Raw genomic sequence first — 17012 nt, forward strand, 5'->3', positions numbered from 1 at the left:
AATGTGTATATCATCTCTATCCAATTTTATTATAGGCAATTTTATTGTAGCCAATGTATACATTTGTTTGTGTGTGTGTGTGTGTTTGTGTTTGTGTGTGTGTGTATTTATGCTTGTGTATATGTCTGCAATAATATAGAAAGCCATACATCAATAAACTAAGCATTGATGTTTCTGGATAAAATCCTGAAAGACTTTTGCAAAAACCAACCTATATAAATTTCCACATAACTTGAAGAATAAACCTTCCATAGGACAAGGACTCCAACAGAAGATACTCAGGTCTGATTATCCAGATTGGGCAGGCTTTTCTGAGATACATCTCTTTTCTAAGAGAGCCAAAAATTACTGGATTTTTAACATGCAGAAACTAGTTTTGTTCAGATTTTAATTTCATTTTGGTTACATATTAAAGGGCAGAGGGAGTACCTTCGTTGTGACATTACTTTTTCTTTTGAAATCCAAGAAAGCATAAAAGAAATTTATAAACTGTACAACTGTGTTCAGTTATGGAGACCTCACCTACAAAAAGATATCGATAAAATTGAACGGGTCCAAAGACGGGCTACAAAAAGGGTGGAAGGTCTTAAGCATAAAACGTATCAGGAAAGACTTCATGGACTCAATCTGTATAGTCTGGAGGACAGAAGGGAAAGGGGGGACATGATCGAAACATTTAAATATGTTAAAGGGTTAAATAAGTGTTTTTAATAGGAAAGTGAACACAAGAACAAGGGGGCACAATCTGAGGTTAGTTGGGGGAAAGATCAGAAGCAACGTGAGAAAATATTATTTTACTGAAAGAGTAGTAGATGCTTGGAACAAACTTCCAGCAGACGTGGTTGGTAAATCCACAGTAACTGAATTTAAACATGCCTGGGATAAACCTATATGCATCCTAAGATAAAATATAGGAAATAGTATAAGGGCAGACTAGATGGACCATGAGGTCTTTTTCTGCCGTCAGTCTTCTATGTTTCTAAACTTTCCTTTTTCACACAAAAAAAATGTTTAATTCACAGAAACGCTTGGAAGCCTACAGGCTTCATAAGTTTACAGTTCTTTGTTTAAGTCATTTTCCTACCTTCCTTACTTCTCAGTAAATGGCGGCTGGTCAACCTGGACAGAGTGGTCAGTATGTAACATCCGTTGCGGGAAAGGATTTCAGAAGCGAACAAGAACATGTACCAACCCAGCCCCACTCAATGGAGGAACCTTCTGTGAAGGTCAAAATTTGCAGAAAATAGCTTGCACCACCTTATGTCCAGGTAGGTGGTTATCACTACAATGCAATATTACCTAGAATAAGTCTTATTTTTCTTTTCATTTGTGGTAGTGGGGGACTTTTAATTTTGAGCTTAACTTTATTATGCCTTTCAGATACAGATAAGATGAATAATTAGCACTATTATTATGCAATGTTTGCCTCTCATTGCAGTTGTTATTCTGAACACTATCATAATGAGTCAAGATTTAGACCCTTGGGACCCTAAGCCTCGAATCTGTTAAAAACTCTGCATTTAAATAATAACATGATTTTATGTATTAATAAGCTTACTCTTATTAAGGCAAAGTTTTTTTTAACTAAAAGTAAAAATATTATCTGAAGGAGGTGGATTATTGTATTTATTGTAAACTGCCCAGTCGCTATGAAGCATATAAATATGTGAATGAATACATACATAAAATTATCATGTTATTATCATTGTTGTAAAATAACAAAATTTTCACATTAAAAACAAAACCCATACACAGTCTCTTAATAATATGTTTCGGAATGTTTTTGGCTTCCATCTTATTCACTAAGATGGGTAAAATCTATCCTATTCATTTTAGATGGATTAGAAAATTATTTTAGTTCTTTCCAAGGACAAAAAGTTCAAATAAAGCTCATGCCTGATTTCTCTACTTCAAAACCTGATTTGCCCTTTAAACCAATGAAATGTTTTCTCTCTCGTCAGCTACGTTCATTTATCTATTTGGCAATAGTGATCCAAAAAGTATTAGTGATCTAAAAAGTATTAACATAACGATTGGAAGAAAACCTATTTCGTTTTCCCTCCCTATCTTTCTGTTGCACCTGACATCAATTAAACTTTCTCTTGAAACATTACAAATTCAAGATTGCATTTTATTGCATGCTTCTCAACAATACAACGTTACATCGAAGTAAGGAATAAAATACATAGATTTCAAAGGACAAAAGCACTTAATAGTGCAACTTCAAAATTCATGTCTGTTATCCATAAGAATATAGCCTCTGGTTTTTGGAATCCTAAAGAGAAGACCTTCCTCTCTTATTTTCTCTTCATTAAGGGTTTTGGGAATACAGAATCACCATCAAACACAATTCAACATGTTGGCTTACCAGATGTGATATTATTCTATCCTGGTGTCATATCTCTTTTTTGCTTATAGCTACACTATTCTTCCCTCTTGTTTATACATGAATTTCTCATGAAAGCTTCTTTAATTGTGTGCTACCATGCAAAATCCTACTAGGACGAGAAGGTGCAGATGTCTATGGATTTTCTCAATTATTCAGATCATGGTTGTCCCAAAGTACTTTTCCAAAAGACGACTGGGTTTTTTTTTCCTTTGAAATTGTTTCACTTGTCATCCAAGAACCTTTTTCAGAAAGTGGAGACTTTAACGTGTATTATAGGAAAAGGGTGCTATTTGGTGACAATAATCAACTGGAGTGGCTGAGATAGTATTTTTTCCCTGCACAGATTAGACAATGGAGCATAAATCAATACATTTAAAATCAAAGTAGGGTTAGAACAAACTGACAGCATTTTTTACTTTGTTAAACTTATTAATATTTTTATTAGACTCTCCATCTCCATGTGATCAGTGAAACAGAATACTCTGTTAAGATTGGAAATAATTTCCAAGTATGAGTTCTGCATTGGCCATCCTGCAGTATGTTGGACTTATAGCTTTCTGTTACTCTGGTAGTATCGTTTATTTTTTACCATCATACATGCAGGATTATCCTTGATTTTGCTAAAGGAAGCCCCTAGAAAGTTGATAAATAAGTTTGAACATAGGAAGGAATATTGCTTCTGCAATGAAGTGTGCCTATTGCTGACCAAGAATAGAGCGGTATCATTCTTTAAGAAATGATATCCCACCATACTGATCATTGGTATGATTTAATGTAGTATTGTGATTAGAACACAAGATTAAACTGCAGACATTCTATCGTCATTTCTTCATGTGGAGTAGGTAGAATTACAAAAACCTTTGAATCTTTACCGACACAATAGGACATTTGTAGTCACTGAAGAAAATACATGAATCACAATTTCCATCCCTACTCATATTTAGTGAACTAAAATATTTGCATGGCAATTTATTGATTGTTATTATGTACAGCCGTGTTTTCTCAAGCTCAGCAATATGTTGACTTCAGTCCCCAGAATTCCTTAGGCAGTCCTCATGTCTTAACATTCCTGACGTTGAGAAACACTGGTATATACAATTTTGATTAGTAGTGTGATCTCTTGGTGGCACCATTTCTAATGACAGCATCAGTTCTTCAATTTACTGCTTCTCTGCTTCTGCTGCATGCTAGAGGAATGATTTAAGGAGAAAACGTTAAAAAAAACTGAACATCTTTCACTCATGCTCCTTTCATAAGTTCACCAGAACCAAAACCAGAAATTTAGATCAATATAGTTCTGCATTTCTGAAGGGTTTTAAACTGAAGCTGTATAGCTACTTCTGCTGGGTGGTTTTTATTGGTTTTACCGCATGTTGCAAAGAATTGGACTACTAGGTGATTCTTACGTTTTTTCCTGCAGTTCTGTGATTGGCAATAGGATAAAAAGTATTCCATCTTACATAGATGCTATTGGCAGATTTTATCCTAGGGTATCAACATTGCATTCCAATAAATGAAGCTGCCACTTAAATACAAACGATCTGACCAGAGTTGAGTTGAAATATATTACTTTGGCTGAGAAGAGGGGGAGGAAAGAGGAGAGGAGAGGAAAGAAAGGAAAAAAGGAAAGGAAAGGAAAGAATGGCACTTTTATTACAGTGGTACCAATACCTACAAACGCCTCTACTTGCAAACTTTTCTAGATAAGAACCGGGTGTTCAAGATTTTTTTGCCTCCTCTCAAGAACCATTTTCCACTTACAAACCCGAGCCTCCAAAACTGTAACCGGAAAAGGCAGGGAGAAGCCTCCGTGGGGCCTCTCTAGGAATCTCCTGGGAGGAAATAGGACTGGAAAAGGCAGGGAGAAGCCTTTGTGGGGCCTCTCTAGGAATATCCTGGGAGGAAACAGGACCTCCACCCTCCCTGTGATTTCCCCAATCGCACACATTATTTATTTTTACATTGATTTGAATGGGAAATATTGCTTCTTCTTACAAACTTTTCTACTAAAGAAACTAGTCACGGAACGAAGTAGAGGTACCACTGTATATTTTTTTAAAAATAAGTTTTTATTCACAGATAGAAAAACAATACAATTCAAAAAGAATAGTAAACGACTATTGCAAACATGTAATTAAGAGAAAGAAAAGAAAGGGAAATGGTTACATTGTACATCATTTCCATTTTGTTTGCATTCCTGATGAATCAAAGAGCAAACTCTATATATCTCCTTGTTGCTTTATCTAATCCATATATCAATTGTTTACATCACAGTAGTACCTCTAGATACGAGCTGCTCCACATGCGAGTATTCCAAGATACAAGCCACGAGGGGAGAGAAATTTCTTTTCGAGACCCAAGCTCAAATTCGGGATACGAGCCGAGCGTCCACTAGGTGGCGCAAGAATCCTTGCTTCAGGTTATCTCGGAGGGGAAAAACAAAGTCTAAAGCCATTTGTTCCAGATACGAGGTGTTCGACATACAAGCTCCCTTCTGGAATGAATTAAACTCGTATCTAGAGGTACTACTGTACTGTATATATATTTTCAGTAAGCAGACGCCTTATAAAGTCTCATGTAAATTCATTTTTTTTCCTTTTGAAATCTGGCTATTTTCTATTCCTTCCACTCCCACCTCATTTTGTCTTTATATTTTGCCTTTACATTTTTCCATTTTCTTATGACAGTGGATGGGAGGTGGACAGCATGGAGTAAATGGTCTACATGTGGAACAGAATGTACCCACTGGCGCAGGAGGGGCTGCACCGCACCAGCACCCAGGAACGGCGGCAGAGACTGCGAGGGCCTTGTCTTGCAGTCCAAGAACTGCACAGATGGGCTGTGTATGCAGAGTAAGTGGAAGTTCCCTAATGCTGCTTTGTTGACGTTGACGTTTGGGATGGACAGACAGAGTGAAACAGTTCGGAACTCGAGCCTCTTGAGATTTAAAGAAAGAAAGAAAGAACTCTTGTAACTCTGTGCTGGACTTAATTCAAACGAAATTCTCCCCAGCAGAGGAACAAACTCACCTTTAAAAGGTTTGGCATAGCTTGGCAGAAACAAGTCGCCTCCTGTGCTCTCCTAATCCCTTATTTTGGTGTGTTTAGATTATAGTTTCCTGCTAGTTTAAGTATGGAAGAAATTGACCTTCAGATGTCCCTCAAAATTCCAACAGAATTAGTACAGCCAATCGTTCAGGTTGGGTCGTGACATCTAAAGTAAATCTATTGATTTACTCAGCCTGGCATTTAAGCTAGAAGAGATGTTTGTATGAGGAGGAAAATACCCTCTTTATTTTGTTGTTCTTGACTGTAGTTGGCAGAAATAGGTGTATTGTGAATTGGTGGCCTCTGTTGCTTTGCATGTGTTCATTCATAAGTCCATATTATCACTTTTCTCATTGCTCTGTTCCATAGTTTAAAAATGAAGGAAGACATATAAGCCTTTCTGATACTGCAATCCTATTGCAAATCTGTTCAGTAATAAGTGCAGTTTTATTCTGAAGATGAATTGCATATATTTAGCACCCTTTTCAACATATATTTTCTGCGTATTTAATTAACCTCCAAAGTCTTTGTCTGTCTTGTTGGGTTGCAGAAACAAACCAGAGAGTTATAGAAGATATAGGATTATACACACACACACCCACACACACGTATGTATACAGTAATACCTCGTCTTACGAACTTAATTGGTTCCAGAAGTAGATTCGTAAGGCGAAAAGTTCGTAAGACGAAACAGAGAAGCTGTTTTTGCCCCCTCCAGGCATTGAATTATGGGTGTGGGTACTCATGCATGCGCTATAGCACACGCCCACGCTCTTTCAGCCCCCAAGGGAAAAAAGGTTTGCCATCACTGCTCTAGACCATTCACAAACGCCCCCCCTTCCACTTTTCGTATCTACCAATGTATTCCAGATGTTTGGTTCCACCAATATGCTTCAAGACAGGTGCTTAACTAAAGAGAGGCTATTCTTCTCAGCCACAGAGTGCAATTCTGCCTCTAGATAAAATAAACACTGCCTTTAATGCGTAGCATGCTGGGACTTTTTTTCCTGAATCAAAATCCCCCATTGAAGTAAATGAAGGGGTCTTTTCTGCTTGCAGAATAAAGAACCAACCTACCTCATCTCCCATGGATTTTCCAAACAAATTTCACTAAATAGTGTACATTAAAAGCAATGTGTAATTTGCCACACTGCATGCGTGCATTATTATTAGATTAATCAAAGTCAAACTAAAGCTAGATTATAATGTTGAGCTAAGCAATGGTTTGTTTAATGCCTCAATGTTCACACGTAACAAGAAGCCATACATATCAGCATGACTAGGTGATTGTGAATTTATCTAATTATTTATTATTCCACTTAGCAATTATACTACGGGATACTAAATATGCTAAGATTTCTTACAAACAACAATTTTTCACTGGTAGGAAATGGCCTATTAATATCAGTGGTCCATTGATATGATGAAGAACAAATAACTTAAATGAAACAGGCTTCTTCTACCTTTCTCCCTCTTTTCCCCTGCAAGAATCTTTCTTACAAGTACTGTGGTTGGCCATAATATGGTCACATTTTGGCTATCCCCCCCCCCCCAATTTTTAAAAGCATGCAGTTATTAAAGACTCTGGAAGAATGTAAGTTATAATCACTTGTATAATTTACAGAAGCAGAACAAGGAATTTAGATTTGTTTGGCTGATCATTGTTCTGCCGGGCTCTCTGGTAGGAGCCTCCCGAAAATTCAAGGGTACAAATTTCAGACACACACAGGTTTGAAAATTCAAAACAATGTTCTTTATCACAAAATTCAAAATAAACTAAGCACTCTTTTTGTATTGCAAAGAGCACTCGTCCCAAAACAACCGGGTAGTCTGTACAATTTCCCTTAAGCAGTCATTAAGTACTTAGCTAGCAGCTGTGAAGAAACTTCACACCCCTGGTTCTTCCAACGAAGTGAGACACACACACACACACACACACACACGTTGCTCTGCTTTGTTTTCAAAGGCGTGAAAAATCAACAAAGTCCAGAAAACAGCAACACACGATTCCTGAAGAACCGCAATCAGATACAACGGCCAAACCCACACGCTGCTATTTATAGCAGCAGCCCTAATTACTGGATCCCCACCCAAACACAGGTGGCCTCTCTTATCTCCTGTAATATGTCCTCAATTGGTCTCTTCTACGCATAATTCTGTACTAGCATGGATGTAACATATTAGATATTCACATTAATCTGAATTCTGTACTTGTATTGAGGGAAACAGAACAGGAAGTAGTCAGAATGACTGAGTACAGTGATACCTCGTCTTACAAACCCCTTGTCATACAAACTTTTCAAGATACAAACCTGGGGTTTAAGAATTTTTTGCCTCTTCTTCCAAACTATTTTCACCTTACAAACCCAAGCTGCCGCCACTGGGATGTCCCGCCTCCGGACTTCTGTTGCCAGCGAAGCGCCCGTTTTTGCGCTGCTGGGATTCCCCTGAGGCTCCCCTCCATGGGAAACACCACCTCAGGACTTCCGTGTTTTTGCAATACAGCAGGGGAATCCCAGCAGTGGAAAAACAGGTGCTTCGCTGGCAACAGAAGTCCGGAGATGGGGTTTCCCAACGAGGGGAGACTCAGCGAAATCGCAGCATCACAAACACAGGGAAGTCCGGAGGTGGGATTTCCCATGGAGGGGAGCCTCAGGGGAATCCCAGCAGCGCAAAAACGGGCGCTTCGGCTGGCAAAAGGGGTGAGTTTTGGGCTTGCACGCATTAATCGCTTTTCCATTGATTCCTATGGGAAACATTGTTTCGTCTTACAAACTTTTCAAACCTCGTCTCGGAACCAATTAAGTTCGTAAGACGAGGTATCACTCTATTATTAAAAATCCAAGAGCTCCAACCATCACTATATGGATCCTTCCAATTCTTTTTTTTTTCCGTTTTCCCCCCCCCATTCCTCTCTTGCTACTTTCTGCACCATCTATTATCATGACAGTGATGGTGACAGCTGCTTACCTCTATTCTGAAGGCACTTTTATATGTGTGCAACCATTACCGAGGAAGTAACTTAAGTAACCATATCATTATCCAAGCCAATTTAAATGAACTGGCAAAAGTATCACCAAATAGTCTCATCTTTTCTGAGATCAATCAGTCGCACCTTTCTTGCGCAATTTCTGAGATCAATCAATCGCGCCTTTCTTGCACAATCAACAAGAAGAGCTGCTACATAAACAAGATATCCTAGTAAATCTTGGTCACATTTACAAGTATTTTCTTTGCAGTTTATTATTCACTACAGTTATATCACTCAGGCAATCAATGAGCTTCTCCATCCATCTATCCCTATTCCTGTGTAAAATAGCAGTTTGAACTGGTATTGATTTCTCTTAGAATAAAAACTATGGAGTTTTCCCTTCTGCTCTCCATTGCTGGTAATTACTGTATCTTTCACCCAAAGTTGTAGTTTCTGCTTACTGCTAACTGTGGTATTTCTGGTGCAACGTGGCTGTCACATTTATTCAGACTAATGATCTTACCCATACACTGGTTCTCTCTCATTCTGTAGTTAGTATTTTCCCCCTAATGTGAAAGGATGAATAGTCAATAAGCCAATTCCTTCACAGAGACTGAATTAGAAGACTAGCTATAGTGCCATTACTAGAGGAGACCGCCCAGACAGACAAAAACATTAAAGTGAAACCCTTACAATTATTTAATTGTTATAAGGGATTTAACTCATGCCCTCACCATCTCGAGGTTCGACTACTGTAACGCTCTCTACATGGGGCTACCTTTGAAAAGTGTTCGGAAACTTCAGATCGTGCAGAATGCAGCTGCGAGAGCAGTCATGGGCTTTCCCAAATATGCCCATGTCACACCAACACTCCGCAGTCTGCATTGGTTGCCGATCAGTTTCCGGTCACAATTCAAAGTGTTGGTTATGACCTATTAAGCCCTTCATGGCATTGGACCAGAATATCTCCGGGACCGCCTTCTGCCGCACGAATCCCAGCAACCACTTAAGTCCCAATTCCTGTAGCTGTTCTTCATATATTTTAACCTCCAAGGCCCAAATCATCTTTGTTGCTCTTCTCTGCACTCTTTCTAGAGTCTCGAAGACTCTAGAGATTTTTTACAGTGCGGTAATCAAAACTTAATGCAATATTCTAATTGTGGTTTTACTAAGACTTTATAAAGTCTTCAAGGGATTCAATCAAGATTGAGTGAGGTACCAATATCACTCTATAGATATTGGTACCTCACTCAATCTTGATTGAATCCCTCTGATAATGCAGTTGAGGTTTGCCTTGGCTTTTATGGCACACTATTGGCTCAAATCAGTTAGCATAGGCAGGCTAAAGTTCTCTATAGATCCACTGTATATAAATACGTATGGAGGGTATGAACATATGTATGCACATGTCTTGGCTGCTCATGAAGAAGACCCACAGTAGCCCAGTAGTGCAGTATGATTGCCAGGTGCCTGCAAATTTGGCAGTTCATATCCCACCAGGCTTAAGGTTGACGTTGATTCAACCTTCCATTCTCCCATGCTAGGTAAAATTAGGGCCCAAACTGTTGGGGGAAATATACTGATGCTGTAAACTGTTTAGAAAGGGCTGTAAAGCAGTATATAACTTTTAGTGATATTGCTATTGCATTTATTTTACCTGAAAAATCCCATTCATGTTGCTACTTCTAGATCTTTTATTCATTCATTCATTCATTCATTCATTCATTCATTTATTTATTTATTTATTTATTAGATTTGTATGCAGCCCCTCTCCGTAGACTTGGGGCGGCTAATAACAATAATAAGACAATATAAACAAATCTAATATTTAAGTTGATTTAAAAACTCTAATTTAATAAACCAATCATACAGACATACCATGCATAAATTTTTTGTACGCCTAGGGGGAGGAGAATATCTCAGTTCCCCCATGCCTGACAACAGAGGTGGGTTTTAAGGAGCTTATGAAAGGCAAGGAGGATGGGGGCAATCCTGATCTCTGGAGGGAGTTGGTTCCAGAGGGCTGGGGCCACCACAGAGAAGGCTCTTCCCCTGGGTCCCGCCAAACGGCATTGTTTAGTCGACGGAACCCGGAGAAGGCCAACTCTGTGGGACCTAACTGGTCGCTGGGATTCGTGCGGCAGAAGGCGGTCCCGGAGATATTTAGACTTAAATGCTGCTTCATAGTGCATTTATTTATTTGTTTGTTTGTTTGTTTGTTTGTTTGCCAAACAATGATAGGGTGATAATTTGTACATATAAAGCATTAGATAAGTAATGATAAAAAGTAGACAATAGGACAGGGACGGTAGGCACAATGGTGCGCTTATGCCCGCCCCTTACAGATCTCTTAGAAAGGAGGATAGGTCAACTGTAGATAGTCTAAGGTTAAAGGTTTTGGGGTTAGCAGTAGAAACCACAGAGTCAGGTAGTGCATTCCAGGCGCTGATCACTCTGTTGCTGAAGTCGTATTTTTTGCAGTCAAGTTTGGAGCGGTTGACATTGAGTTTAAATCGATTCCGTGCTCTCTAAGCGGTTTACAGAATCAGCATATTGCCCCCAACAATCTGGGTCCTTATTTTACCAACCTTGGAAGGATAGAAGGCTGAGTCAACCTTGTGCCGGTGGTGAGATTTGAACTGCTGAACTACAGCTAGTAGTTAGCTGAAGTAGCTTGCAGTGCTGCACTCTAACCATTGCGCCACCCTGGTTCTTGCCCGTTTCATCTCTTTCATCTTCGTAGCTCTCTTTTGTGTTTAATGACTATTCTTAAAGCTCTCCATGAGTCTTGTGACTGGATGGAGATTTGAACAAAGATCAACATCAAGAGATGTTAATATCCTACTGGCATTTCAAAAAGGGCATTTCATTCTCTTCCCAAATGACTTTTAATTAAAGGCCGCTCAACAAACTTGTCTTTCATTTTCCTTTATAGTCTTAACCTATTCATCTTGCTTCTGGAATCCTTGAACTTTTTCTCTTTTTTTTTGAGCATACAAATTGCCTTAATACCCGGTCTGTGGTCAATCATGAACCATCAGAGCTGATCACGCTTGAAAAGCAAACCAAGAGGATTTTTTTTTTACAATATTATACATATGCATGTTTTGCATTTCTCCAAAGATAAATATATCATTCCTTAATTAACCGAAAGATTTAAAAATAAGAGTAATATTTAGTTTGACATTGGGGTGTGGGAGGTTTAACAGCTATTATGTGGTTACTTCAAAAGACAATATATGCCTAGCTATGTGCATTTTTTATTTGTCTCTAAAGTGTGGAATGTCATTTCCATTGCTTGAAAGGCAGGAGTCACTTAGGCTTTAAGAAAAAAAGTCAGTATAGATGAGTAAATAGCTGGAGAATCTCCTGGGCCTCATATTCCAAGGTGATCTCTCATCCTGTAGTTGGCAGTAATTAGCTATTCAGAAAGAAGATAAAGGCATGTGATTTATTGCTAGGATATCTAGTGTCAGCACTGACCTAGGGCATCATTAGTGCAAGCCAAAGTCTTTCTGATTGATGGTGATTATATGCCTTCAAGTCAGTGTTGACTCTTGGTGATCACATAGATAGATTTTCTCTAGGATCCTTTGGGTCTTCCAATGGTTCACCCATTCCTTGTATAATTGAATCTGTCACGCTGGTTGGGGAAAAAGTCGCGATCGGATGATGTGATGACGTGAGTTTGACACCCCTGCCTTAGCATTTTCCAGAAATTCCTCTTTTGTGACTAAAGTGATCCTGATCATTATTAGGCAAACCTCATCATGTTTTGCAATCTGGTTTTAAAGTTCATGTACTTTAAACTTAATTATCAATATTATGGTGGTACCCATTTATTTAAGGAGGTGGTGATAGTTTCTTGATGTGCTTATTTACTATTTATTTATTTTTCATATTTTTTAGCCACCCATCTCCCTTCCAGGCTTTGTAGATACCCTGGCTCTATTAATTAGGCCCAGAAGCAAACTGGCACCCATACGGTCATGCGGTTCATGGAGCAAAGATGTTAAATGTACCCTTATTTTGAGTAGTAGTAGTAGTAGTAGTAGTAATAATAATAATAATAATAATAATAATAATAAACAATAACAATAACAATAATTTATTAGATTTGTATGCCGCCCCTCTCCGAAGACTCGGGGCGGCTCACAACAATACAAATTACAAAGTATGGCTCATGTAGCCACATTCTGCACCAGTCAAAATTTCTGGATACTTTTCCAGAAGTTTCTGGATACTTTTCCAATCTATTTGGGAAATAGAATGCTTTGCCTTTTATTCATAGAATCATCTTGTTGGATAGGGTGCATGTCAAAATCTTTCTGAATCTTGAGCCTATCTTAGAAAGTGTTAGCAACTCCCCCCAGCTTGGCATCATCTTTAGATTTGATGAAGTCCCATCTATCTCCTCATCTAGTTCTTTTAGAAAATTGAAGAGCACTCGGCCCAAGACAGAGTCTTGAGATATTCCACTGCATGTTTCCCTCTACATCAGACCTGGCCAAGGGGCGGCCCACAGGTCGCATCCGATTCGCCTGCTGTCTGTGATTGGCCTGCCCGCTATTTGTGACTGGTCCGCAGAGGTTGGGGTCCGCTCCAGTGCGAGGATGAAAGAGCTCACCACGTCTGCCGGGACTCCTCCAGTTCCTGCTTTCCTGATGAATCATGAGGAAAGCAGGAACCGGAGGAGTCCCGGCAGACGCGGTGAGCTCTTTCATCCTCGCACTGGAGCGGACTCCAACCTCCTACTGAGAGCAGCCGAGTACAGAAACCACCGAAACACTCCAGCGCAGTGACTGTGGTGCACTGTGTTGCCGTAAAGCAAACAATTAGGGGTCTGTAGAGTGGGTCTGAGTGTTTAGGTCAGGCCAGGGTCTGGGTCTTTACAGTATTGGGTAGAACTGAGTTAATTATATTAGTCCTCCCCTCTAAAACCATCCCAATTTCTCATGCGGCCCCATGGCAAAATTAATTGCCCCCCCCCCCTGCTCTACATTGATGCAGTTCCATCGCACAATCCATGTTGATTGATGATGGTACTATCTCATTTTGTTCTATCTCACCAAAAAGTAGGCTATGATCTACTTTATCAAATGCCTTACTGAAGTCTAAGTATATTATATCCATCACATTTTCCTGATCCACTAATTTAGTCACCTTATCATAGAAGGTTTGTCTAGCATGATCTGTTCTTAACAATTACCGGTCGGCGGTTTGGATGCCGGCCAGCATTTGCGTAGGAGCTGGAACGAGCGGCTCATGGTTCCACATGGCTGGGTGATCCTGAGGCTTGATGGGATCGCCCAAATTGCAGCGCAGTGCCCACACATGCTCAGACAGGCCAGAATTTAGTTCCACGTGGCTAGGCGATCCCAGGCTGTATAAAAGGGCCTGTGTTCTCTCCACTCACTCCTTTTGGATTTTCATCGCTGTCCATTTAGATTTTACCTCTACAGGTCTAATTTATTTGTGTCATAATAAAAGTGACCCACTAATACCCATCTCTCTTGTCTGTGTGGTTCTTTCCGTGTCCAATGCAAACCCACACTGGCTTCTAGTAATCACCTAGTTCATTTCTAGATTCCCCCATGCCTAGATTCCCCCATGCCTGACGACAGAGGTGGGTTTTAAGGAGCTTGCGAAAGGCAAGGAGGGTGGAGGCAACTCTGATATCTGAGGGGAGCTGGTTCCAGAGGGTCGGGGCCGCCACAGAAGGCTCTTCTCCTAGCTCCCGCCAAATGACATTGTTTAGTCGACGGGACCCGGAGAAGGCCAACTCTGTGGGACCTAACCGGTCGCTGGGATTCATGCGGCAGAAGGCGGTCCCGGAGATATTCTGGTCCGATGCCATGAAGGGCTTTATAGGTCATAACCAACACTTTGAATTGTGACCGGAAATTGATCGGCAACCAATGCAGACTGTGGAGTGTTGGTGTAACATGGGAATACTGTACTGTACTTTGGGAAACCCGTGATTGCTCTCGCAGCTGCATTCTGCACGATCTGAAGTTTCCGAACACTTTTCAAAGGTAGCCCCATGTAGAGAGCATTACAGTAGTCGAACCTCGAGGTGATGAGGGCATGAGTGACTGTGAGAAGTGAGTCCCGGTCCAGATAGGGCCGCAACTGGTGCACCAGGCGAACCTGGGCAAATTACAAAAATTACATTTTTTTCTCAAGGCCAGTTACCAGTTAAGTCTCAGAGCAGCAGTGCCCAGAAATTATTATGGAGTCAAATTAAGCAGCAGCTTTTTATATATTTACCTGAATGGGTTTTCTTTTTAATGTGATAGTGTTACCAGAAGAACCCTAGGTAGTTACCATGCAGTAAATGCTGAGTCTATGAGCCAAACAGATCAAGGAGGAAGAACAAATCCCTGTTTAGCAACTGCTCTCGCTTTGAAGTTTGGAGAAAAGTCATTTTTCTGTTATTACAGGTACTAATCTCACCAGATTTGCCTCAGTATCTGAAGAAAATGCCCTTTCTTACTATGTAAAGATCAGACAGGGAGGCAAAAGAGGGGAAAACGCAGCTTTTGAAATTCTCATATTTCAAAAGAAGCAATTGTCAACTGTCAATCATGTATATCCACACAATATTTTCTTTGCTGGTCCAAATCTCTTTAAATGTTCTAGGAAAAAATATTTTTTGATATATGACAGATTCTTAAAAATCTATCCCTGATCTCCAAGGTGTACAGAAACAGCAATGAAGAGAATCAAGTTTGTTAAGTTATTTTCCCCCCAGAACAGTTAATAAAACAGGCGATAACTGTTTTAGTTTCTGGGTTTTAGGACATTTTATTTCTCTAGTCCCATAGAGCTACAGAAATCAGGTTTGTACTTATCAACAGCAATATGGATTTCGGTGTGATCGTCAGTCAACTAAAATGATATAATCCTCAATCTGAGTATTGTATTGGCAGTTCTGTGTTAGCAGAAGAGAAGGATTTAGGGGTAGTGATTTCTGACAATCTCAAAATGGGTGAGCAGTGTGGTCGGGCGGTAGGAAAAGCAAGTATTCATTTATTTATTTATTTATTTATTATTTAGATTTGTATGCCGCCCCTCTCCGCAGACTCGGGGCGGCTAGGATGCTTGGCTGCATAGCTAGAGGTATAACAAGCAGGAAGAGGGAGATTGTGATCACGTTGTATAGAGCGCTGGTGAGACCACATTTGGAATACTGTGTTCAGTTCTGGAGACCTCACCTACAAAAAGATATTGACAAAATTGAACGGGTCCAAAGAGGGGCTACAAGAATGGTGGAAGGTCTTAAGCATAAAACGTATCAGGAAAGACTTCATGAACTCCATCTGTAGAGTCTGGAGGACAGAAGGAAAAGGGGGGACGTGATCGAAACATTTAAATATGTTAAAGGGTTAAATAAGGTTCAGGAGGGAAGTGTTTTAATAGGAAAGTGAACACAAGAACAAGGGGACACAATCTGAAGTTAGTTGGGGGAAAGATCAAAAGCAACGTGAGAAAATATTTTACTGAAAGAGTAGTAGATCCTTGGAACAAACTTCCAGCAGACGTGGTTGGTAAATCCACAGTAACTGAATTTAAACATGCCTGGGATAAACATAGATCCATTGTAAGATAAAATACAGGAAATAGTATAAGGGCAGACTAGATGGCCCATGAGGTCTTTTTCTGCCGTCAGTCTTCTATGTTTCTATGATTTTAGATATTTGTATCTTTTCGATTCTATCTGTTGCGTCTACAAGCAGAAAAAAAATCACTCAAGCACATATGTAGCAGTCTTCTGGGCATAGGTGATCTTATCCGTAGCGATATTAAAGCTAGGATCCCCTGGAATAATAATGCCACCTCCTTCATACTCTCCAGCCTTTTTTTTTTTTACCCACTTCATTAGTTTTGGAGGGGAAAAATGAAAATGAATGCTGTTATTCAAGAAAAGAAAGTACCCACATCAAAAAATCAAAAAGATATCCTTAGAAAACAAAAAATGTAGTTTGCTTTGGACCAGTGCTTTGATTTAAAATGAGCAAAGAAAAATTTCTTACATGATAGAGACCATCTTAAAGATTGGCCATCAGCAAGCACATAGACATAAACAACATCTACATAACATTCCAAAGAGACAATCAAAAAGCCAAGAATGGGGGGAAAGAGATCAAAACATCTCACCAGCAATCAACATCCAGATAAGCAGAGTTTAACACCAAGATTAACAGACCAACTAGAAGCAAAGGATCAAATAAGTGCCAAACTATCTAACAATAAACTACAGCCCAACCAAGAAACCTCCAAGACCACTCCCAACACCAAGCCTCTAGAATATAAAATGGAAGTAACCCCCTGGTTCCTAACATGGCCCCCCCCACACACACACACAGTGGGGCAATTTGATTTTTAAAGGGGACAGTCGGAGCCTTGTTTAAACCAAGTTAATGGCCTTTTAGGCTTCCTCTGCATGTGTAGAGTTCACTTTTGGAATAGTAAGGATTATATGTCATGGGGGAGCATCAGGATTTTAGAGAGGCTTGGGTGGACCATGGCCAAAAAATGGTTGGGTACCACTGGAGTAACCCCACTCCCTACATGCACTGATAGTGTTACCAAATTTAATAAT

The 17012-nt window shown here is 39.8% G+C and overlaps 1 protein-coding gene across 1 annotated transcript in view; it reads left to right on the plus strand.

The window, feature by feature from the left end:
- Positions 1 to 17012, plus strand: part of UNC5C (unc-5 netrin receptor C) — a 347816-nt gene that overhangs the window by 282659 nt on the left and 48145 nt on the right. Inside the window, exons 6-7 of the mRNA XM_070757995.1 lie at positions 1101 to 1268; positions 5077 to 5241. Coding sequence (XP_070614096.1) covers positions 1101 to 1268; positions 5077 to 5241 — 333 coding nt within the window. The remainder of the gene's footprint in view (positions 1 to 1100; positions 1269 to 5076; positions 5242 to 17012) is intronic.

The sequence above is a fragment of the Erythrolamprus reginae genome, chromosome 7 (assembly GCF_031021105.1).
Source record: "Erythrolamprus reginae isolate rEryReg1 chromosome 7, rEryReg1.hap1, whole genome shotgun sequence".
Taxonomy (NCBI): Eukaryota; Metazoa; Chordata; class Lepidosauria; order Squamata; family Dipsadidae; genus Erythrolamprus; species Erythrolamprus reginae.